The 26,732-nt window shown below is 40.2% G+C and overlaps 1 protein-coding gene across 1 annotated transcript in view; it reads right to left on the bottom strand.

Annotated features, from left to right (window-relative positions):
- PELI2 (pellino E3 ubiquitin protein ligase family member 2) overlaps positions 1–26,732 on the bottom strand; it is a 102,701-nt gene that overhangs the window by 46,240 nt on the left and 29,729 nt on the right. The window contains exon 2 of the mRNA XM_067554839.1: positions 22,705–22,834. Within this exon, the coding sequence (XP_067410940.1) occupies positions 22,705–22,834 (130 nt within the window). The remainder of the gene's footprint in view (positions 1–22,704; positions 22,835–26,732) is intronic.

Raw genomic sequence — 26,732 nt, 5'->3', positions numbered from 1 at the left:
ATATTTTGCTTAGCCTATTATTAAAGCCAAACATTCAGAAACACAATAAGTTAACAGTGTAGCAGTTAGCATTACACCATTCAATTTGACCAAATTTCAAGCAAATAAAGACGCCATTTGAGGACTCTAAAGCCTTAATTTAAAAAAAGAAAGAAAAAGAAAAAAAAAAGAAAAAGCAGAAAAATAAAGTTATCCAACACGGCAGGGATCTTTTCAGCAGCAATCACTAACATGGCACTCTTACCTCCCTTCCCCTCTTCCACAGAGATTAAAAACAGCTTCAGAACAGGCTAAATCTTATACCAATTTATATTATAATTTCCTCATGAAAACCTTAGATTAAAGTCCAGAAGAAGTAGTAACTCTGACCTACACCACTGACTGTTTTTTAATATAGGCAAAAGGACTGGGGGCAATGAAAGAAACAGTACCAGGCACCCACACCTCCTAAAGCTCTTGGCCCATGTCTATTTGTACCATAAAGCTCCCTATAGACTTTTAAATGGCGGAATTATATTGTATTTCACGTGTTTTTACAGTACAAAATGCTATTTGCATGCATGCATGTTAATACACATTTCTATAATATGACTTCCCCATGCATTTTTATGATATTTTGAGCCAAACTGGGTAGTCAAATATACTAATTGGTCTACACGACAGGCTCCACCCACTGCAAGATCTGAATTAAGTTACATATTGTACCTGACCTAGCAGTTTGAGTTATGAGGATACTGCAAAATAAAGTCCAGCTTATTCAATTCAATGCAGAATGAATTGAATCTACCTGTATCTAAATGTACCTGTCTCTAAATTTAGGTACCTGATTGTTCAACATTTCTGAATCTGACTACTCAAAATCACAGCTCTTATTGAAACCCTGCAAGCATCTTCTGGAAACATTACAAAGGCAAGCCACTGAGGCTACCATAGATCTAATAGAGCATGAAACCCAAATCCTTCAGGGGCTGATATCCTAATTAAAATATAACATTTCAAAGCTAAATCCAATCCATTTTAAAGAGGAACTAAGTGGACATGGTAGTTTCTCTATAATGATGCCTAAAAAAAGGTACTCAAAAACTTTACTACTTCCTAAATGCCTTAGTCATATCCTAATATGGACTCCAAGCCCTATTTACAGCAAGAGGGCTGAGCCTGACTTTCCTCTGTTAGGTGAGTGGCTGACACTACCTACTTGGTCAACTTAACATACCTTCTACACACACATCATGTATCATTTGAAAGCCTATTATGTCTACTTTGAGATAAGGTATGATGTGGAGCTGTCACATGGTGCTATTACCATAGAAATGAGAATAAACAAAGATATCAACAAATTAAAATGACTACTTTGTTAGTTTATGTATTATTTCAAGACACAAAACAATTTCTTTGCAACTTCAAAGCATCACAACAATTCAAAGGGTAAAACAATCTAATAATACATTTGTATAGGTATCACTGAAAAGTAATAGCACTGGTAACATTTCTAGTAAATATTATAATCTTTTTCATGATTATGATCTCTATTGAGACTGTGCAATTATCACAATCTTCACTGCCTTGGCACGTACATAATTTTGTGCAAGGAATATTGTTCTAACTACAGACAGTTGATTGTGCAGCCACCCCTACTACTGCAGGCACAAATAAGGTCTTGTAGAAGTCAGTTGTCATTGGGCTCTTGAATACAGGAAATAGTTGGTCATCTACATTTTCCCATGCATGTGGTAGCAGTGATCCAATATCTGGTTTACCTATGTGCTAAGGCATCAAAATTTGTTTGCCAAAAAGCTCTTCTGAGATATTCTTCAAAACTGTCCTTACATGGTGGGAATTTGGCCAGTCCTTTTTGATGGCTAGATTAAGACACAAACAATTCAGATCTCTATAAGTCTCCCTTTCTTTTTCACTCTGGTCATACAGCACTGCTACTAGTTTTCCTGTTGCAGAAATTGCAGCTTGTCCATCACTCTCTTCCAGTTTGACAAGTTCTCTGAAGTGGTAAGCTCCCTTTGCTTTGACAACATTAAACACAGATTTTTCCCAGTGCCAACCAGATTCACATTCTGTTAATGAGTGTACAGGAAGTATGCTGCAGAAGTCAGGAGTGAGTGCATCACAAGTTGCATATGCAAATACAAAGCAATGCTTGTTGACTGTGCTGGTAATGGTGCCTGCTTCAATCCACATCTCTGTGTGTTCCATTTTTGGAAAGTAGTGAACAGCAAGAACCAAAACATCTGTATCAGGTGATCCAATTACTCTGGCTCCTTTCATGCCAAGAGACCCAAAAGTCATATTGGCACATACAGCATACAAAACCATTCTTATGTCTTTACACAACAGATTCTCAATTCAAGAGCCACTCAGTCGCAGAAAACCAGAGACCCTAATTTTATAGCCTGTTAAGCACATCTTGATTCAGAATAGGCAAAGTGATTTCAGGACAGGGAAATCCTCTCTTAAAATGTTGGAATCCCCAGATGATATCAATGCCAGTTACAGCAGCCACCATTATGTAATCTTAGATTTTACAAAGCATTTGAAAAGTTCCACATCAAAGGTTAACATCTAGGGTGCAGAGCCATGAAATGAGAGGAAAATTGGCATGAGACTGATAACAGGCAAAACAGCAGGAAACATACAGATATAAATGGAAAATCTTCAAAAAGAGATAAACCAGGGAATGTAACATGCATTAGCAATGTATTCCAGCTCTCTCTCTCTCTCTCCTTTTAAAAAAAAATAAACTTGAAAGGGCAGCCTTCTCTAAAGTTGCAGAGAAATCTGAATCAAGAGCTACAGTGAACAGGAACAAAGGCAATCTGATAGAAAACATTTTCTATCAAAGGAACTGGACTACTAGATGGCAATGGGGAAATTCTTGTTGATTTCCTTCAACAAAATTTTCTGTACCAATTTAGACATTACTTATTGGTAAGGATAAGATTTAGTCACGGAGGCCACACATTCCATGACTTTTCATGAACTCTGACTTCTGGGCAGGGCTGGAGTAGTTGTCAGCCTCGGAACAGCCGCCAAACAGCCTACCAACCAGCCGGGCCTCAGGGCCAGGGGCTGGACCAGCTGCAAGTCTCCGCAGGTCTGTTTTCCCCCATCCCCTAGGATATTTTTAGTAAAAGTCGGGGACAGATCACAGCTTTTGTTAAATGTTACTACCTATGACCTGTCCCTGACTTTTACAAAAAATACCCATGACAGACTCTTAGCCTTACTTATTGATATATTTTTGCTCAGATCAGAGTGGCAAGCTGCTGCCAGTGCATTATTTATACTACAAAGGATTCTGCAGCCAAGCTCTACAACAGCAATTTGTGATCTGTGCAAACGTTACAAATCCTCTCTCAAAGTGCCACTGTGCCATCAATAACTATTTTTAGATCCAATTTGCCCAAAACCCAAAGGAATGATCAGGGTAACTACAAAAATATACTTAAACAAACATTTTAAATAATCTGAAGACACTTGTTTCCATCACTTGATATGCAAGTCAAGCAAGCACTTACTGTGAAATATTATGCATCTGAAAGGATGGTTTTATGGTTAAAGCACTGGCGTAGGATTTTGGATATCTGGATTCAATTGTCAGCTCTGCCACAGACTAACTGGGTAACCTGAGACAATTCACTTAACCCCTCTGTGCCAATCAAGATAGGACTACTTCCTTTTGCCCACCATTTGACAGTCTTATCTAGACAGATATTAAGCTCTTTTGGGCAAGGACTGTAAATGCATGGCACCTAGCACAATAGGGCATTCATCTCAGTACAGAGTGATACGGTACTAAAATTCTAGAGCCAAGGAGGTTTTAAACAAGACCACAATAACCAATTATTAAAATTGGACTTGCCTGATAACACTAGAGCATAGAATTGCTCTAACGTGTAGTTTCATTTATAACCACGCTCAAGAAACATTACAGTTGCTTTTTATGATAAAGCTCCTGAGAACACAATGTTGCTTCAGAACACAAACTCTCGTAAGTAAAGTACTGAATGCTCCAAGATCTAGCCTTCCAAGGCCAAAATTTTTCACTTGGAACAAAATAAGGGAAATTGTCCATGCCTGAGGTTGTATCACCTTTGTGCCTGCCCATCTCCCACCTGGACCACCACCATATTTCCTTATTACTCTGACCTCCAGTGCTGTAAGATCGTAAGGTGGGTTCAGGCACACAAAGGAGAAAAGAGCTGGAAAATCTTTTCTTAAACAAAACCAAAAAAATACAGTAGCCTGAGGAACAGGGCAGGGAGGGGCAGAATTTCTATAGTACTGACAAGCATACTTTGAACTGTAAAAAGTAGACAGTAGAATCTTTTAAAAGAGTTCTTAATTTATACCACAAGGGACACATTCACCACAAAATCAAGTCAATTAAAAAACATGCCCCTCATTCTCCCTGCCCATCTCTGTGCCATCATCCTATTTAATGTCTATCTCCCTCTTGCTATATAGAAGACGCACAATTTTAGTAATTTTAGGTGTTAAATTGTAACAAGAGTTAAAGTCATGGGAGTCATAAGTACATCTTTTTAAAGTGTCCTTTTAATAAAGTGTTCATAAACGTTTACTTAGCTACCAATGGTTAACATAACCACCACAGACATAAGTTTGCCTGAATAGCTCCCCCTCTCCCCCACCTTATACATTACAGTATGAAATTCCTGCTTAAAGACCTACATGCATTTTTTTATTTTTTAAATAAAGTTCACTCTATAGTTTTAAGACCTGATCCTGTAACAAGATCCGTGCAGGCACACCCTGAAACCTGTCCACTTGCACAAATCTTACTATACCACTAGAACTCCAGTAATTTATAACACTCAGAAAGCATCTTCAGGGGTCGACCACAGCTTTCATTGCAGAATGGGGGTTCCAAAGCACCATTTTATATTCCCAAACTTGAGACATAGTATACCTTGTAACTACTGTTCTCTGTTACCACTTGCTGGGTAATACAAAGTAGTATTAGAATAAACAGTGAAGAAAATATTACTTCAACTTGTTTACTTTCTATTCAAAGTGCTATCAACTGTACAGTCATTTTTACTGATAACCTGTACAGTCAGTTTTTCCCTTGCTGAAAAGATCCCTATAGCCATCAACAGGTGAGCAGAAAAATCCTTGCCCCTCCACTCATCCCAGAAAATGTTTTAAAAAATTCTGACCATACTACTTCAAGGGCTCTACTGGAAGTTCAATTTTTAAAACTGTTTTAAAAAAAAAAAAAAAAGCTTCAGGTTGACCTTCTCCCTTTAATTCTATTCACACAATATAGCTATATACCACGCAGGACACTACATTTAGAATTCCTTAAAGTTTTTAGGCATTTCCCCACCACAGACAGCAAAGATGAGGAAAATCCACTAACTCTCACTCTCTGGGTTTTGTTCCAATCCTTAGAATTTAAAATTCCTGTATTTCATACAACAGATTTTTAACAGAACTGGAACCATGAACATGTTGAATCTCTACCTGTTTTACAGTGTAGTCATCTCACCCTAATAAACAGTTGTCATGCTGCAACATGAGCCCTCCAAAGCACAAAATTCTGATTACTGTCTTGCCTCTCTACCTCCTATACTTATAATTCCAACCAGATTTTACCACTGCTATCTCAAGAGCTACCATACCTAAAAGTAGCTAGATTTTTGTCTTTCAAATGGGATATTGCATTAATATCTAACTCTAGAGGTCTGTGATGTTGGCTTATAAAGTGATGCTATAATTTTGGGGGGGAGAGAAAAAGGAAGGTGGGATGATTCTAATCACTTGTAAAGTGCAAAGCACATCATGCTTTTATGACTAGCTGCAATAAGTTACCTGAATTTACAGAATTATTACTCCCTGGTTACAAAAGACATCAATATTTGTTGTTAGTGAGGACATCTCTTATATGAGCACTTACTGAGCAACAGGCTGGGGTGTAAATCTACAGAGCTCAAGTGTGCCACCCAAAGTGTCTATGTGGATCCTGCTGTTGTGCACTAAAAGTGCTCTCGTGCACACTGATGTACTGCAGTAGGGTCCCTCTGCACACTCAATGTGTGGCATGGTGGAGCACTGTAGATTTACACTCCAGCCTGCTGCTCAGTAAGTACTCATGTAGACAGGCCCTGAATGGTAGCTTTGTAAAGCCCCAATAGCTCCATGAAACTTACCATTTGTACCTTTAACATAATCCCAGCAAAGCCAGAGGACATTTAAGTCCTATGTAGCACACAATGTAAAATGATCAACTGCATCAAGGACAGCAGCTGCAATGAAGCAATGAATTAGGCAGAGAAAATGACTATAGGTTTGTTTCTCCCTAAAGTCAATATTTTCTCTCCTTATAGTAGAGTCACTAGGTCACTGTAGCTCTTTTTGAAGAGAGAAACAGACACTGCATGTATATCAGCAGCTGCATACTCCTCATGTCATTGTAGCTCCATCCAATTATGTAGTCAGTAGCAACAAAGAACTCAAAGGGTCTCTCAGACCCAATAGAGAAGACACCATGAAACTAGTATACATATTAATCTTATGCTTTGAATCTTGAGGGAGATTCTTTATTATTTGTTACCAGTATCTAGAGGTCCAGTTCAAGAACAGGGCCTCATTGCGTTAGGTACTGTAAAAATCTAAAACATGGGGCCAGACTGTAGACACCATTTACACAAAGCCAGTGTAAAATTTGGCAACAGGAAATGTCCAGGTGGCATAAAGTGGTGAAGTACCTGTTATTTTTAGCAGGTGTTCCTAGGGAAAGGCACATGGAGTAGTCCCTAAGTCCTGGTAATTTCTAGCTTCTAACCCAAAGGGTTATTCTGGCATTTGTATATTGGTGACCATAGCTGCAGAACCACCCAGCCTCAGGGTTTGGAGAACAAAAGGGGGTCTTCACTTTAAAAGTTACTATCGTTAAAATGTTGAAAATTCAGCCTACTTACCAAAGCTCCAATCCTGTAGTGAGCTCACTGGAGGTAGATCTCTGCACAAGTAGGGAGCCCCAATGAAGTCAATGGGGTAACTGGTAGGGAAAAGGTCAGCCCACACAGAGCTCATTCCAGGATGAGGGCCTGAAAATAGCTTCATGGTATCTTTACCTTTAACATGTTTGACTAGCCAGATTCTTAAACAAGCAAGTATTCCGGAGGAGAATTCTAGATAGATGAAGTAGTTAGCTCAGACAAAGCCAATTAATAATTTGAGGAAGTCATACCTTTATTTTTCAAGCCATCTACGGCAATGTTGAACACGTTTAGGTTTTTGAAAGATCCCCATAAGTTTAATGTAAATAAGTTGACTCTTATACCAACTAGTGGTTTAAATTAACACTATAAACAACAGCTTCTCCCAAATTAAATGGCATGGAGAGTAATGAAGTGAGTAACCGAACTTCTTTGAGATGATCTCTGCACACATTTAACTTCTAGCCCAACTTCCTGAGTCCCAATTGCAACTTTGGACCAGAGGCAGTCACAGTGCGTCATACCCTCTTCTTATATCTTCACCCTCAGTGCTTAGAGGCGCAAGGAAAGAAGTAAGAGGCAAAAGAAACTTCAGCAGACACTGCTACTAAAACATTCCACTGGCCTTTGAGAAGTGTACTGTTCAGTGGGTCACAAAGGCTTGTAAAGGAAGGAGTCTCATTCAAACTGAACAACAGTCATGATCTGTAAGACTATGCTAAAAAGGTCCTATGATCCTGTATCTAGCCATTCCTTTTTAACCCTGGTCTACACTTACCTGGAGATTCGGTGGCAGTCGACGGGAGCTACGTAAGCTATGCAGAGTAGCTCGCGTAACTCCCGTCGACTGTTGTGCTTCCCTTCTGCACACCGTCTTCTTCACTGCACTGCGCCGATGGGAACCGCATTCCCGTGGATGTAGCGCTACGCCACTTGAGGAGGTGGTTTACTAACGTCGACTTCCTGATCAATTGAGCGGGTCTACACTGACCGCTTAAACGATCCAGAAAGATTGATCTGACAGCAGCGACTTTGCCGCCATCAGTATAGACATACCCTTAGTTGCAAGGGAGAAGGGTGTTGTACTGAATCACTGTGCCGGTTAACTAACCACTAGCTTAGTGGAGCTAACAACTGGAGAACGTTTACCAATTTATGAATATTCTCCTGAATAAACTTGGCCTGAAAGCCTAAGGCTGTAGCCATTTGCTTCAGGAGATCTTTATATGATTTAAAATCCTCTGGCACAGGAGAAAATGAATCCAGTAGAGTGGAATTGTCTGAGGAAGATGATGAAGAAGGAAGCAGGGCCAATGGAGTCTGCTGTGATTATGCTTGTTCCTTCAATAAACTCTCAGATTATCGGCTCCGGAAAAGCAATATCAGAATGTGTCTCCAGCCTAGCTGGGGCAGCAGGAAGGTTGTCTGGAACAAGGAGAGGATTAGGATCTTAATGATCAAGGCACATCCCAAGAGCTCCATGGAGGCCACTGATAAGAAGGGTATGGAACAAGTGGCAAGTAGGTCCTGGGCCAAAAACTCCTATGCCTACTGTAACAACAGTGAGAGTCTTGGTACTGATAGTGATCCCCAGAGATCTTGAAGACTTCCAGGCCTGGTACTCAGATGGAGAAGGAGAGGCAGAGGATGACTACGAGCTACAAGGCATACAAGGCACCCTCCCCATAGTCCAATGGGAATGGAGAAGCCATGTAGATGGAGACATCATACTCCCTGACTCATCTGATGCCCTGTACAGAGGCCGCATTGGTACTAACACAGGTACAGCAGCAGCTGCCTTGCAGTGTCACTGAGGCAAAACTAACACTCAGTACCGGAAAATGCATCGGTACCAAAGTAGGAATCAATACCACATCGGTCAATCTGGCCTGTACAATCTGAAATTGTCTCAAAGGCCAGAGATGTACTCAGTACCAAAAACAAATCTCTCAGTGTGGATCCCAGACGGATCCCAGGACCTCAAACACCACCTGCACAGTCAAGGACTCCTGTAACAAAGGCAAGTCTGGAACAGAAAGACAGACCAACTCTGCTGATGCCTGAAAAGCCTGAGGGGTTGATATCTATGATTTGGTACACTGTCTGTACCAGACAGTTGGCCCCTAGGTGGTATCAGAGTTGACAGTACAGAACTGGAATGATCCTGCCTCGGTACCGGAGAGCAGATAGTTGGCCCAGCTTTATCCTGAGCACTTGAATGTCAGTGTCAGACAGTAATTCTCTGAGGTGAGGAAGAATTTCCCGAGCTTTGGAAGGGCTACAGTCAATCTTATGAGACCTCTTTCTTGGGGGAGGAGATGAAAGGGAATGGTCTCTTCCCGCTGCAGAAGAGTCGCAATCTGCTGTGTAGACATACCCTCAAAGGGTTTTGGTGCCATCACAATCTGCTGTTACAGTTAACTGCGGCGGCACCAAAGCCCTTTGAGGGTATGTCTACACAGCAAAGAAAAACCTGTGGCCAGCCTTCTTGGACTCACAAGACTAGGGCTGCACAGCTGTCGAAAGTAATAATGGACCCTTATACTGGGTGCTTGGGAAAGGGGCATATTGAGAAAAAATGGTCAGAATTCAACAAAATTAAATTCAATAAAGACAACTACAAACTACTAAATTTAGGATGGAAAAAATCAACTACAAAATGTGAAATAACTGGATAGGCAATAGTACTGCTGAAAAGATTTGAGAGTTGTAGTGGATCACAAACTGAATGAGTCAACAATGTGATACAGTTGCAAAAAAAGCTAATATTCTGGGAAGTATTGACAGGAATGTTATATAAAAGACCCGGGAGATAACTGTTCTCTACTCAGTGCTGGTGAGGTTTCAGCTGGAGTACTGTGGCCAGTTCTTGGAGCCAAGCATTAAGGCAGATATGGACAAACTGGAAAAAATCAGAGGATAGCCATAAAAATGGTAAAAGATTTGGAAAATCTGACCTACGAGGAAAGGCTAAAAACACCGAACATGTTTAGTCTTGAGAAAAGACGACCTGCCAACAGTTTTCAAATATGTTAAGGGTTGTTATAAAGAGGACAGTGATCAATTGTTGTATATGCTCACTGACAGAAGGACAAGTAGTAATGGGCTTAATCTGCAGCAAGGGAGATCTAGGGAAAAATTTCTACCTTTAAGGGTAGTTAAGCTCTGGACTAGGCTTCCAAAAGAGATTGTGGAATCCCCATCACTGGAGGTTTTTAAATAACAGATTAGACAAAGACCTGTCAGGGATGATCTAGATATATTTGGTCCCACTTCAGCATGGGCTGGGGGAGATTAGATAACTTTGTAAAGTCTCCTCCAGCCCTGCATTTATGTGATTTTATGAAAGGGAGGATTACGTAGCGTTTTGAAGTTTTTTCAGAACCTGAAGAGGAAAGCTACAAAACCTGCTATGATGCCAGTTTGAAATCTAAAGGAGGAACATCATCTGGCACACAGCTTTTTTTTTTAATAGTAGTGATTGAGCAAAAAATAAACCGAACCAACACACATTTCTCCAGTTAGATGACTGACGTTTAGAACTTTGAATGTTACTTTGCTGCCAAAAAGTTTAAGGAGCTATATAGCTGACCACAACACGTTTCTACATATAAAAGCTTGGTTTTCCATCCATCTCTTACCCCACCAACTTGTGTTAGTGGCCATATCTACACTTATTAAATACACAAAACTCATTCTGTTATTGTTTCTTATGCTGCCCTCATCACTGTAATCATCTTCCAGTAGCGCAGTAAATGATAGTAGTAACATTTCTCATGTGTTTTACTCTCTCTTCCCTATACCCACAGGGAAAATTGGGTGCAATTTATTGTTTTGTTTTGATACCTTTTTTAAAAAAAAATTCCCTCCACTGAAAAGAAATAGTGAGCCTGGCCTAAATGTGGGAGAGAGGCTAACTGCACAAGACCTTCAATTTTAATCCTGTCTGTGTCTGCTGGATGAAGAACACTGGCAAAAGAAGTTCAGACTAAAGATAAAAACCATGTATTTTCCAATACAATGCATGTTTATAATCCTTGCTCAAGTCATGATTATAAAGTCATGATTACACCTTAAGAACTATCTAATTAATAGACATTGAATGGAAATTTAATACACATCAGTAGTCTAAAAGTGAGAGAATCCTGTACAGGAGGGGGGAGGAAATCAATATTAAACTGATAGAACTAGGAAACAAAGTAAGCTTCAATATAGGTGGGATACACAAAAACACCCTTTTGTTTTTAAGAAGTGTGACCTGAAAATGATTAAGCCCCACTCCTTTCAACAATTCATCTTTAGCCCTAGGTGCATGCATGGCACAAGTTGCTAATAGAGGCATTCAAAATGTTATCTTAAAACTTAAAATGCAAAACTTCTTGTATGTTGTATATTGCAATAGTTTTGTTTAAGTAGTTTGCCACTGTTAAAACCACACCCAAAAAACCACGTCCAGGACAGAACAGCAACATGTTTGTAATCAAGTAGGAACTAACTGAAACTTTCATCTCTGTCTCAAAATGATCTAAAGAGATTTGGTTAAGAGAAACTATCCCCATCTGAAATAAATGATTGGAGAAGGGGTCCGAAGAAAGCTTCTTTCATCTCCTCATAATCCTCCAATAGACCTGTGGTGCACTTCCTCCCCAGAAACATTCTCTACCTTTAAAATGTCTCATAAGATGAAGCAGAGGACATCTGGCTAGTCCTAGAAAGGAGGACAGTCAAAGAGATTACATGACAGGGAGAGCCTCAAAAATCAACTAGTGTGGATAAATGTTCAAACTTTATGACGGTCCATCCTTTTTGGATTCAGCTATACAAAGGGGCAAACAGATGACTAGCACCAACTGTTGGTATGATAAACTTAAGAGATCACAACCTGGCTCCCTATTTGAAAGATCAGTTACTGCACAAGCTTTACACTCAATTCCCAATGAGTATGCATGTGACTGAGGGGGATGCCTACCATTAACTCCTGCCTAATTACAGCCTGCATGAATAGCTTCATAAGATATGAAAGTGCTGACGGGACACAATTCTGGCCAAAGAGCCTGCATCTAAAAACATTCTTTTTAAAGCACTTTAGTTTTGCCTTTTCTACCTCTATAAACAATATTTTCCATTTTATTCACTCGCAGCACATATGTAGAGGAAACTAGCTGTCAGCAATCTCTCTTCTTGATCTACAGACACAATGGTTTATACTGGGTAAGTCATCATGGGGAATCCCACATTTGTGCCATTTCCTTAGTCGCTCAACTGAAAAAGTCCCACAAAAATAACAATTATATCTATGTGTCTGCACTTTGTGCTTTTCTGGTAGCAGCATGAAACTTGATTAGGACTACAGGAACCTAGTCAGTAACGGTACATGCTGCTATTGTGATGGCAAGAGGCAGAGAGACTGGCTCCACAGGCAATTGGACAAGAAATCAGAAAGACCCTTTGCACTCAGCTAGAAAGAAGTAGTCTGGAGGAGAGGGAGACATTCTCCCCCCACTACAAGCCAGTAAAAATAAAACTGAAGTCCCAAGAAAAACAGATCACATACCTGTAATGAAGTATTTATTATCTCTTTTCTTCTCTTCTCCCCCCAACCAAAAAATGTTCATAGAGTAATTTGCCTTCTTCCGTAAGGTGAACATTAATGCTCAAATTTTGAAAGAACACTCAGCTATTTGTTAGTTCAGTGTCAAAACTGAATATTTTGTCTGTAAAGAATGGGGCAGCCATACTTGCTGTTAAGAGTAGCTTCTTCCCATTAATTCACAGTATATTTTTCGCTTAAATTAACTTACTTTGCAAGTGATTTAGCTGTGCAGTAACTGCCCTGCTTGCTCTAGCACAGAACTCAGGTTCATGGTTTCAGATTAGCACTAATATTACCAATTTCTCTGATTTTATTGCAAGTCTTATGTTATTTAGTGTTTTTCTTTAAGTCCCAGCTCTTTGAATCAGGCAAATCCATTGGAAGCTCAGCTTGAATTTAAGTTTTTCTGCACCATGAAGGCTAGAAAAACTTGACAATGTGACCTCTAAAGTGTTAAAAACCAGAAAGCAAATAAAAATGAATCCCAAATTAATTTTATAAGATCTCATGATTTTGGGGCCTGACTTACAGTTTTTGAGTGGTTGTGGCTAGAAATAATTTAACTGCTAGCCATATGATTTCATCCCTCCTCATATGCAAACTTGACAAACTTCCCACCCCTCCTTAGAAGATTCTGTGGAGGGGTAGAATTCCAACTAGCACAGGAAGCAAAATGCTAGCTGCTTCGGCAGTAAATGGCACTCCAGGCACAAATCTCAATTTACCCTTTAGGGAATAAAGGTTACACATAGCACCAACAGTAACAGGTGTGAGAGCAATCATAATGACTGAAGACTCAACTGGACATCTGTGCACATGGGAATGTGTGAGCCAAATGTGTCAGAGTAAGCCTGCCAAAGCAGCATGTGTGGGAGTTCTGTGCTACGCGCAGGTAAAGCTGTTGCTAGACTTCTGTGGTAAACAGCTCATTGTCACATGATGCATCACATAGATCCTTAAGATTAAACACCGGAAAATATTTTGCACCCACAGAAGATGCCCCAATACAGATAGATTTTAAGTATTACTTCAGATACATTTTTTCTAGGAAGTTATAAGAAATCTATTGAGTAAGATTTGGAGGAGGGTGCAGACAGTGTCATCTAGACAACGAAATTGCTGAACTCCATTTCACGGACCCATCACTCTCAGGCAGTGCTTTTGAATAGCCACTGAATGCCAACGTACAGTCCAAGTAAAAAATTTCAGCTACACACATTCTGGAAGATTACTGTGCAAGTAACTTTTACGGCTGTTTCAGACAGAATCAAGTTTTGAATCTACAGTGAAGATGTGTATGCATACACTCAATACACAGCAAACACTCAATGTATGGAGGTTTAAATTTAGTAAATTTATTTTAAAACTAGTTTTAAAATAAGAGCCTGTAGGTCACTAGTTCAAATCCAGCCAAGGTCAATTATGGCCTGAATTCAGTTTGGTGGTTCCAGTCCCATTCATAATAGGAAGGTGCCCACACACGATAATTCTCATCTTTATCGTCTCCTGGCTCTCCCCGCAAAGACTGCCAAGATCACCTTCCTCTCCCCCCCCCCCCCCAAAAAAAAGTCCCCACAAACCATGCTTTAGATGTATTAGCAGAGCAACATGAAGAAAGCATGCACAACTTTTTCACAATCCACACAACAGGCCAGAGAAGTTTGGGCTCAGGAGTTAGCAATCTAGTATTTTTAAGGAGCACCAAAATTCACAAGCAGCTGATTTCTATGCTGAAGAGCCTGAAACAATCAGCAGAGTCAGCATAATTTAAAATTTTTCTTGCAAGTTATCGTCATGCAATATTGCCAGCTCAATCCACTCTATCACGAGTGTTTGGAACAACGTTACTCCATGTGAATATAAAAGACTTGGAAAACTGACCCCAGCATAAGGAAGGATGGATGCTATTTGACTTGTACTTTATGCACCTGATTATTCAGGAAGAATGGTAAGTCCCTGTAAGAAAAGCCTCTCTCAAACATGCCCTGAGCTCTGTAGAATGTCATGGTATAGCAGCAAATTGCCTCAGGCCCTGATTCAGCAATGCATTTGTTTAACTTATGCACATATTTAAATGATTTGCCAAACTGGGGCTAAAGACACCATGAGTAAGTCTATGTAAAGACCAACTGATGTACAAACAACACATGCACTTGGAATCATTAGGCCTGTCACCTTCAGCTCTGGTATTAGTGACATGGACCACCTCTCCTGTAGGCAGTGGGCAGAAACGAGCGTTTCAGCAGAAAGGGGTTCGATTTAGGTTCCTAGGAAAAAGAGCAAGAGTAAAATGAGTCTCTCCCTCAAATGGAAGAAGAACAGCAGTTCATAATGTCCATATGTGTGGGCAAACAAAGCAGGAATACAAATTTTATATCCAGGAAATGAAGAGGAGGAAGAAGGCAGCTCGTTAACATTCTGTGCAGTGAAAATTTCCATTAGTTTCGCACAAATGAAAAATGCAATGAACTATGCTAAAAGAGCTAGAGCAGAACAAACATTTTAGTGTCAAGTTATAAGTTATTTCCAGGAACAAAAAAGGTTTCTCTGCTCTTTATTCACTAGTTTCTGGAACCATTCACAACAGGGCATCCAGAAGCTATTGCTAGGATACCTGATTTAGTTTCAGGTTTCTTAGGTGTCAGAGAAGCCTGTCAAAAAGGTTTTTTAAAAACTTAGTGTCCTTTTGCACACTAGAAGGATCACCAGCTGCAATTCATTGCATCACTGGTCTCTGGCACACATCCATAGGCCTTGCCTCACACAGCAATATAAATACACAAAGCTCTTTTATAAAGGTTCAAAAAAAGTGCAAAGGAATAAGTTCAACCTGATGTATCTACCTGAATCCAAGCACTCAAAACAGTAAAAGGTTTTAAATACCAACTCACACTTACTGCTTTTTACAAAGACAATAAAAGGTAACTGGTATATTGTACACCTACTGTAGTGCATATAAAATGTAATATGGATGAAAGCTGTTCTATTAGCTAACTAGATGCCTTAGGCATACAGAATAGGAAGCTTGACAGGTGGTTAACTATTGGGATACCCAGATGTTAGAAGATACTGTATTTGAAGTCTGGGTTTTACAATTTCTATGAAAACTTTGTACAATAGGGTGGGATGCTGATAGATTATCAGCGAAAACCTAAGTCGAGTGGACCAGAATTTACCAGTACGTACAAAGAGATACAACAAGGGCTCAAAAATGTTGACAGGGACTTCACTAGCCAGTCTGAACTCAGAAGCGGTTTTGCTAAAAAAGAAAAACACAGTTTAAGAGCTTTTACACACTAAGACTCCTATGTTAACTTAAAATACCCTATTAATAGAACGTCCCACAGTACAATATGCCTCTTTATAGTGGCTACATAGCATAGAATTTCAGGAAAAAATGTAATCAACCCAAATACAGCAGAAAGATATGTAATGGTGTATACTTGGATAGTTAGTATGTGAAACACATACTGAAAAATCAGAATGTTACATTCCATTTCATTAATTTCTGAAACACCTAACTACTATGGAGGCCAGTAAGTTGCTAGAAATACAGAACAACACAAACATGGATCTGTTAATACAAAAACTAAACTAAATAAATGAATCATGCTTGCATGGTATTTGACAGACATACTAGTTGAACAAATTCTAAAACTAGGGGCACTCCAACTTAGGAAACCTGCTGGCCAGATATTGATAGTCTGAAGACATCAAGTCCTAAATATTTCAATATTAATGCACTCAATATAGATGTTTCCATACAGGCGCTGTGTATTCATGTCAATCTGTTCCATTGAGGAAGTAACTGAGTTGTGCACCACTTGGAGGTGAAGTCATGATGACTGTTGTTAGGTCAGTATTTGAAGACCAGCAGCAGTCCTCAGCCTCTGATTCGGACAAATCCTGAAGGCATTACTCAATTTAGTCAAGCTGATGCCATCTCCCCTTCACCCTTATACATAAAAGTGGGAGTGAAGGGGCCAGGTGTGACCTACATTCCATGAGTCTGAATAAATGGGTAAGATGCAGCTACATTCTCCCCCTTACTTTTTTCTCTTTTCTATGTAGTTTAAAATTAACACATTGCAGTCTTATCTGCACACTGCCTTTCAACATTATCTTCTTCTTTCTTCCGCCTCTTTACACACCCCTTATTCCTCCACTTCTCTTTCCCAGATCCTACACCTCCTTTCTTCCAGATCCCACTGTCTTTAGAAGGGGTGTGATGCTGTCCTGCCTGCTCAATAAATATCTTGTTCTTTGTGCCTCTGCTGGAGAATAGGTACTCTGGATGGGCAACTGCTCAAAGAACAGGGAGAACAGCCAGGCACAAGGCCTTAAAAAAAAAAGCCACCTGCTACTTTCTGCTCTCCTCCTTCAGCAGCCAAGTTAGGAGTGTTCGTCTAGCACTCTTCTCCATCCCTTTCTTCATTCATGAAAAAAAATCACCACTTTGTTAACAGAGTTAAGGTTGAGTAGCACTGCCTTATGCCTTTCCAGAATGTGGATGAACTTAGACAGCCAAGAAACAGAGTTAATGTGTATATACATACACACCCCCTCAACTCTGTATTCACTATGGTCATAGAATCATAGAAGATTAGGGTTGGAAGAGACCTCAGGAGGTCATTTAGTCCAGCCCCAGGCTCAAAGCAGGACCAACTGCAACTAAATCATCCCATCCAGGGCTTTGTCAAGCCGCACCTTAAAAGCCTCTAAGGATGGAGATTCCACTACCTCCCTAGGTAACCCATTCCAGTGCTTCACCACCCTCCGAGTGAAAAATATTTTCCTAATATTCAACCTAGACCTCCCCCACTGCAACTTGAGACCATTGCTCCAAGTTCTCTCATCTACCACCACTGAGAACAGCCTAGTTCCACCCTCCCTGGAACCTTCTTTCAGGTAGTTAAAGGCTGCTATCAAATCCCCCCTCATTCTTCTCTTCTGCAGACTAAACAAGCCTACTTCCCTCAGCCTCTCCTCATAAGTTATGTGTGCCAGCCCCCAATCATTTTGTTGCCCTCTGCTGGACTCTCTCCAATTTGTCCACATCCTTTTTGAGGTGGGAGTCCCAAAACTGGACACAATACTCCATCTGTGGCCTCACCAGTGCCGAATAATCACTTCCCTTGATCTGCTGGCAATGCTCCTACTAATGCAGCCTAATATGCCGTTAGCCTTCTTGGCAATAAGGGCACTGTCAGAGATCAGAGGACTATCCTACCTGAGCATGTGCTTTGGTCCCTGTGCCTAATTCCAGAATGCAGAGTTAAAACTGGGAAATTGGGGATAAATAGTTATGTAAGTTTAGCCACCCTCTACCTACTGGAAGGGCAGGATAGAGCACTAGGCAACCTTAGTTTTCATTAATGTTGAGCTGACAATGCATTTCCATTGCTTGAGGAAGTAGTGGTAGAGAGACTGAGGGGCATACCTCTCTATGATCTCCACCCTCCTGGAACTTTTATGTCCCTGTTAAGCTTGGAAGGGTCCTGGGAAGTAGGAAAGGTGGCATGGCTACAAGGGCATGCACCAGCTGAACACAGGAAGGGAGAGCAAACTGTGGTGTTCGAGTCCTCTACCCCAAATTTGAGGTTAGTGTATGGGGAAGGAGTTCTGCCCCCATTTCTGCAGTATGAGGCTCACAGCAGCATGAAGTGGTTCATTTATCTTAATAGGAAGGTCTCAGCTGATGAAAATGAATGTCTTCCCTTCCATATTAGCCCCACATCAACATACCAACTTCATATCCCACGGACTGTCCCAGGGTGGGACTTAGTCAGATGTCATTAGCGGCAGGACTTGTTCCCTTAAGCCAGGGGTGGGGAACGTCCTGCCCGTAATGATTTGGTCCGGCCCGCGAAATCATTTGTTCTGGACCTGCCGGCGGGGGGGAATTCGGCGGCAGCGTGGTTCCGTTGGGGGGGGGCAGTGCTCGCCGCCGAAACCCTGCCGCCGTTTGTCCCTTTTCGGCGGCGGGGGGACATCGGCCGTGGGCACTGCCCCCCGCCCCCCACGGAACCCCGCCGCCGAATTCTCCCCCGCCGCCAGGGCCACCATCAGGCCCTTGACATAAAAAAGGTTCCCCACCCCTGCCTTAAGCTAACACAAATATGTTTTTCAGTATGTGTCAATCAAAGGACTTCCTGCAGAAACAGCATACAAAGATGTGAATTTTCTGTTTATAAAATCTTTAGTACCTTTTTTTTGTGTAATAATTTGAAGTATTTCCGAAGTGGTTTTTGGTACAACTGGAATAGCTGAGCACAGGAACAGTCCAGCAATGTAAGATTTATGAGATCCACTGCCTTAGTTTTGTCCTAGTTCTGCACCAAAAGATAAAAATCTGAAGATGGTAAAGGAGCATACTTTGTGGGGACTGTATCTTGGAAACCCTTTCACCAAAGGGCTCCAAGTTTCAAGGACTTTCAAAAAGTCCTGCTATTCAAAGCAGGAAGTAGCAGTGTGTACAGTAGCCATTCTGAGCACAGAATTTAAACTCACTCCTTGGGTGATGATCAGGTTCAATGGCTACAACATGATGCACTGATCTACCAGTGACTAAATGTTAAGCATGTCTCTATGCACTCTTGCTTGAGACATGGCACTAATCTTGCCGCACATGCACAAGTCACACTCACTCTGATATGGAACTCCGGTATCAGCACCTTACAGAACCAGAGAGAACTAACATTTTAAAGAGTGCTTGCCCAATGTGTTAGTGGGTGCCAGACAAAAACCAAGATCAAATCCATTTGGGTGATCACTTGTCAGTGGTGAAGGTATCAGTACAATAGGGAGAGTCACAGGTGCACGCAAAAACATTACAAGAATGGGGAAGTTTATTGACAGGACCTTTCAACCCCCCATCCCCACACAAGGACCCCTTCCCTAAATTTGCACCCTTAACCTTCCTTTAGGCCGTGAGGATCCACAACAATTTTCAAGACAAATCTAGGTATGCTTGTCAATTTTAAAGCATATTGTGGAAAAAAACCTGAATCTTCAACGAAGCTCACCTCAGCTTTATGATGCAGCAAGCATTGCCCCATGATCTCTGCTGAACCTTCAATTTCTGCATCCACTCTCCCCCCTAGTCTCCTGAAAACCAATCAGCAAGTGGGGCAGGGAAAGGAATGACTCTGAGAACAAGGACGCCCTTTGCTTTTTTCACCACTTGTGTTGCTGGCTGGATGACAGCAGTGATCACACACAAATGGAACTGCTGCATCTCCTCTCAGGGAGATTTTGCTCCCCTGCTGAAGGGAAGGCCACCCTGCAGCTTGGGAGCTACCAGGCTAGATGACTACAGCCTAATGTTGCCAATTCTTGCAACTTTTAGGGCAAGTCTTGCAAGATTTGGTATTTTTCTTAAAGCCCCAGCTCCTAGCGTTCCATGTATATGTCAGTGTAAGGAACGTGGATATATCTGTAGAATAGCCATAAAATTAGTGTCTCTCTGTCTATCTGATTACTATCATGCTGTCTGCTACTGGGATGCAAAGAATTAATTCAGTCCTAGGTAGTTTTTGCATATCTGCAGGAACCACATATTTAAGCACTTCCTTAAGATGACAGCACAGGTGCTGAGGCCTTCTGTTGTTTCATCCGTTTATGTAGGGCGCAACCATCCTCCTAGCTTAGGACAGGCCTTCAGGCATGAAACCGTAAACAGAAAATTGAGAAACTGTTACAAGAGCAGCCAAGAGAGGTCTGCAGGAAAGCAGATGGAACCCAGGTTCCCACTGGTGGGAGAGTACATGGGATAAGCTAGGCATTCCCCTCCTAAATTTAAGACAGTATGCTTTGTTGTTTTAACTCTTCTAATCAATTTCTGTGTTCCTATGGATAAATAAATACTACTTTGTTTTCAGGAAGCTGTTTGGTGTCACTGTATTCTCCTACTGATTGCAGCTCCCTAAGGGAAATCACTGGGAGGAGTGGGGCCTGTGAAGCAGACATGGCTGGTAAACAGTGGTGCTGTTAGCTGCAGATCCAGTCCAAAAGAGGGGTGAATCATGGGATTCCACAAAGAAGTGCAAGTGTTGGACCTGTCACTTGTAAAAGGGCGCCAATGGAGGAGGAGGGAGGAGAGAGAGATCAAAGATACAGTGCGCCCTAAACTGACAGGAGAATCTCAGCTTTCATTTCTCTTTCTTTTTAATCATCATGGCTGTGAAACAAAGGATGTGACCCAAGTGTACACTAAAGGCTTAAAAACCAAGACGACAGGTAAAAGGCACTCAATTTTTTCTTCTTAAATCTCAATTCTGCTCATCTACTGTTTTAACCAAATATGAACACTTATGACCTTTTGTAAAACATACCGAATGTATTTTAGATAACTGGACAGCTCATCTTCAACATGTTCTTCCACATGCTGGAAATCTTTTCCACATTGATTGTTTTTCTTCAGGCAAGTCCACTTAAGCCCTGTAAGGCGGACTGTTCACTATTCAGGTTTACCAATCCCCATTAAGTTCCCACCACTTCTTTTAACAGTCTGCTCAGATGTGTTGTTTGTGCACATTAAGTACAATGGCAAATTTTCTCCTGTTTTCTGGAATTTGATCTATCAATGTTCTCTTCACATTTCCTCATCGTACGCTGATTCCTGTTCTGCCCCTCCAATCCTTATGTCAGGGTAGCTTCTAAGTCCCCTCTGATGCCTCATTTCTTTTATATGAATTTTATTCACTCCCTTACATTGAACAACTGCATTTTCCGGCATTGTCTCCTTACATCTAGCAAAAAGATTAACTATGTTTGCATCTGTCATCCTCACCTTTGCAACAAAGTTTATTTTGTGGCCACAGAACATCCCCTTGATTAGCAAGACTTCTGGTCATCCTTCATCTTTCCATTTTCTTCTATGGTCTTTTCAAGACAGGCTTCTTGTTTACATCTTGGAATTCTAGTTTTGGCCTGCAATACACCTACCCAGTTTCTTTTCAGACTGAAGTCTTTTGCATTTTGTGTACGCTCTTGTATACCGCTGCACCCTCACTCTCACTTTTTCATTGTTTAGCTTTATCATTTAGCCTCAATTTGTTCAAGAAATCTGGGGAAGCTTCCATATTTTCTTCCAACATGCTTAAACTGTCATTACACATTCAAAACCCACCACATAATTGGTATAACTAACCTTTGAACAAAGGGAAATAAGCAGCTGAATGTCCATAATATTGAAAATTTCCTGAATTAAACAAATCCACATTCAAAATTCATGGAGTACAGCTTTGTCTTTGATTCTAGTCTATGCATCAAGATTTGTCACCTTGAATAAAATGTAAGTAGTCTACCATTCACTACAAAGAATGAAAACTAGTCACAGTTCACTGTAGTATGTACCCTGCCCACATTTTAGGATTTCTCAACCATCACTTGAAACAGTGCAAGAAAAGAGACTCTTTAAAAAATAAGTCTTACCCACATTACACAGGAAGTTATACCTTCCTAACTAGTACAAAACTTTCCATCAAGGAGAGTCAGTTTTGTTTGACCAGACAGCTCATGTTACCCATGCTTCCTTCCCATAACCTATGATGGACTTAAGGAAAAAAATCCCGCCTCACTGGATGCACATGCACACATATGCAGAGCCATTAATACATCAAAACAGATTAGAGACCTAGAAAGAATAACAATTTGTGCATAATAAGACGCCAATTCTCTTTCTGAAGAGCAATCAAACTGTTTTTTTAGACCTTAGTGTTAATTATTATACTACAGGTTAGTAGGACAAGGAAAATATTTGTTGCATGCATCACAGGTAGTTACAGTGTCATACTTATTTTGTGCTTTATATAGCAAAAATGTTGATTTATCACTGATGATAAAGTACACCATTTGTATGGATGCAACACGATCAGATATGAATTAATCCGATGTGAAAACTACTCAGCTCAAAATTAGCATTCAGGTTTAAATTATAACAGAGTATTACTTGAAAGAAGAGACACCGTAGACTTTAATCAGACTAGTTCATTTCAAGTCTAAACACTAACAACTGAAAGGATGGAAGCAAAGCAAAAAAAAAAGAGCAAGCACACCACCCAAAAGTAAAGTTTTTATCTTTAGCCAAGATTATAAGGAAGCAGACACTTCTCACCAACTGCCACGTACCTTGGATGCTTGGGGCGTTGATATCACATGAACAGTGCTGGGTTTGACTCCATTAGCCTTAGGTCGTTTATAGAGAGCGAACCTGCTTTTCCTACGTCCTCTGTCACCATTAGGGAGGGAGCCATTGTACCTAAGATCAAACAAGAAGTTCATGTTTATTCTAGACTCTTTGGCATGCAACAGGATGGAAGCAGAGTTGGAAATGAAACTATCAGATCATGTGCCATAAAGATTACAAAGCAGGAGGCAGCACACCCTGGAGCAAGAAAGTTTACTTGCTAGATACAACCAATAAGTACAGCTTTCATTTTCTAAAGCATTTGAAAAAGTTGATAAATCTGAATTTAACACTTTCACTTAACTTAACAGATTTTGTCACATGCCAAGAAAGGCTGATGAGTGCAGCACCTTTGAGAATGTCGGGTTTTACAAGCTTTGGAAACATTTCTGTACCTCTACATTGGAACACCAGTCTGGCCTTATGACTCCCATATCTGTCCTTTGAGTGAAATTCTTTAACTTTTCTGCACATTTTAGATTACTGGAAGTTTTAGAAACATTTATTTCTCCCTTCCCTTCCACAGAAACCACTGGAGGTAGGGAAAAATGGTCTCCAGAAGTTCCTAACTCACTTAGGGGTACACCCCCATTTGAAGAATGGGATTTATGCTCCTAAATCACTTAGGAACTTCTTAGAAATCCACCAGAGATCTAATGAGCTTTGATTTATTATTTTGAAAGTTTAAAAATAATTAAATAAATCACATCCTCTTCAGTGAAATCAGACACATGAAGGAAATCATCAATGAGGCTTCATTAGAATATGTTATTATTATTGGATATTAATATTCCAAGCCTCTTTCCTCTCTGTCTACAGAGGGAAGCTCCAAAGTACTAGTTATACAGAGGAACGTTATCCAACCTCAGTAAGAATACAGCCCTTTCTCCAAGTAACAAGCCAGTTGCAAGTTTCTTTGGGGTGCACAATCCTTGAAATCCTTTTCCTCACCAAAGGCTTTGGGAAGGCTGACTCTTATTGCAGCCATTGTGCACAGTGCAATATGTTTGTGAGCTTCTGAGCAGAGCAGGATCAGCTTTATAAATATGTCCCTCAGGTTACTCTTTCCTCAGTGCAATTAAAGATGCTTCTCCATAAATCAATTCTTGCCATCCTGTGCATTAAATGAGACAGAGGCCCTGTAGAAAATTATATTATGATCATGTAATTAAACTATCATAATGCATATGTACAAGGTGGCCAAATAAAGATTGCCCATGCAACCTTAATTCTGGCATTTCCAAACTGTAGTGTTCACTTCTGCTGTCTACATGTTCCTTTAGCATTTATATTATATACACATAAATGTCATCTACACAAGATAGCAATATCTAAGAAATATGCAGGCAGGTTTTAGCTTGCCTCAAGACAATATTCTTTCTACTCAAGTTTTCAAACAGGAAATAGCTACATTTGTAGAAGTATTTAACTCTTTAAGAGATGACAAAGAATAATTTGCTTCATTTTATGTTCTCTTGTATTTTTGTAGTTGTAGTTGTGTTATGTAAACAACCGAATGTGTAGTAGCTAGTATTTTCCATTCATGAAGATGCAGAGACACTTCCTTTGCTCTTATAATTCACTTGGATTCTCCTGGCCACAGATGGCATGTTTTCATGAAGATCCAAATCATGACTTTTTTAAAATTTATCAAAAATTAAATTAATGGCAAGATATACAGCTATAAGGAAAGCTAGTTCACGGTCATAAGTCAACATTTTATAAAGTTTCCCTTCCCAAAATGAAGTAGCAGCTTACAAAGCACATGGGATAGTCTCTTATAAATATACAGAGGTGTACAAGAGATAGGGAATCTATTATTTAATCGTTGACATTATAGTGAAGCCAAAGGGCTGGAAAGAAAAGTTTCCATTTAACACCTAAGCCAGAGAGTTGCACCAGGAATAGGGACAAATATTTCATGTTATGTTTCAATTTTTAGCACAGCTACTTTTATTTTACCTCCAGCATTAGAAATCTAGAATATTCAATGCAGTTACTAAGCGTGTATTATTATATATCTATGCTCAAAGTCAGGGAATCTCCCTCATGCCTCACCACAATGAATCGTTTACGTATAATGTATATATTATGTTTTTAGGCACATTAACACCGACATGTGAAAGACACAAACATGTAATTAAACTCCATGAAAAGTCAACCTGCAAAGTCTAAATCCTCTCGACTCAACCAAAAGCCTGCAACAGACATGGTTTGCAGCAAACAGTCTTTAACTCTGGAATTTGCTTCTTCCAAATTCCAAAGACGTTTAATTAGAACACGTGCAAGCCTCAGAAGATGTTGCTTGGAAAACCCTGGATGTTCTGAAGTGCCAGAGTAAAGCATGGAGAAAAGGTTGTATCTACTCCATTTTTCTCCTTAAAGGTTTTTTTTTGGTGGTAGTAATGGTGGGAAAGCTAATTCAAACCTGCCACTGGCTTTTTAAACAGCACCAGCGAACCCCATATGGTTAAGAACTCTGCTGGCAGACTGTCTGTCAGCACTCCCACCATTGTAAACACCAGTGGCAACAAGATTCAGAAGGAGAAGGTGTAGACAAGGCCTCAGATGTACAGAACCAAGTTCATAAAGGCTTTAGAGGCCTTAAACTGTACCTAGAGACCAAGTGAAAGTTTTTGGAGCTCCTAGCTCGGATTGTGTACACTTGGGTGTATCACTTGTATCTCCTTTGCACTCTATGAAATAGGGAATATACCTAACTGTAGTTACCCCTCACAAGGGCATTGTGATCATTGGCCAATACTTGTATAATATTTTGAAAATACAGAGTGCCATGGCAGTGTTTCATACAATTACTGCTATTACATGATTATGCAACCTAGCACCTTAAAGGCATTTTAATAAGGTAGGCTGACAGGCAAGTCGTTTCTCTCAGATAGGTTTCCATCAAGAAACAGCAGCAGTTTTGTTTTCCTTCATTTGCATCATCCTATTGACAAACTTCATCTTGTACAGAGACATTTCTTAGTACAAGCCTCTCCCTACCACTCCACAAACTTAAATCAAAATGCCTCACCCAGTTTACTTTGGAAAGGATTACAGATAGATTATAGACCAAGAAGTTACAGTTGCTCACAACAACTAGCATAATAGATGTATGGTTCCTCCCCACCCCAGTGAACAATCTGAAATTAGTATAGTGAGGAAGTACCTGGCATAACTTTCAAAATAAAGTCAGAGGGAAAAGACAGACTTTAGTGTCAGCAGTGCCCCTCATCATGACAACTTATTCCATTTCAACTTCACATATTACTGTGCAATATAAGTCTGCATACAATAATTATCATTTAGAGTTAGAAACTTGCATGAGATCTATTATGCAGCATGAGGTTCAACTTCATTACTTTTTACAGGTGTGGTCTAATGAGGCCCTTCAAGTTCTGGTTGATTGGGAGGCTCTCTTTTACTAGAGCACCTCTATTTGCTATTTTGGGACTGGATTAATAAAAAACTCCCACAAAAAGTATCTTATTTGCTGGTTTTCATATTAATACATAGTGGATATTCCAGTTTATATTTTAATACACTCACAAAGAAATGTTTCACTTCATTATACAAACCAGGATTTTTTCCCCCATTTAGGATTACATTGAGCGATTTATCTTTGTAGCTAGGGACACTTACTGTTTCAGAAAATTTAACCTCAAGTTGTTTCAGCATTTTCTACATATCACTCCCTTTGAAATGGACACCATACATTTATTGAGCTTGTCTTATATTTCATTGATATTTATAGGTAAGTAGCACAGAAGAATATTTTGGCTGTGTTTTTTTTTTTTAAGTACAAAAACAAATTAGTCTCATTTGGGAGCACTGTCAAGTAGTTGAAGAAGGGACAGTCAGAACTTCTGTATTCTATGAGCAGATGGCATTCAAATGCATGTATATGGTCTGTAAGGATACTACCCTAAACCCCCAGGGAATCCTACTTGAACGGAGGATAGATTTG

This window comes from Emydura macquarii, unplaced genomic scaffold (assembly GCF_026122565.2).
Source record: "Emydura macquarii macquarii isolate MOO-44397 ecotype Brisbane River unplaced genomic scaffold, CSIRO-AGI_Emac_v2 contig_1551, whole genome shotgun sequence".
In the NCBI taxonomy this organism is placed as follows: domain Eukaryota; kingdom Metazoa; phylum Chordata; order Testudines; family Chelidae; genus Emydura; species Emydura macquarii.
This window is presented reverse-complemented; position numbering and strand designations above follow the sequence as displayed.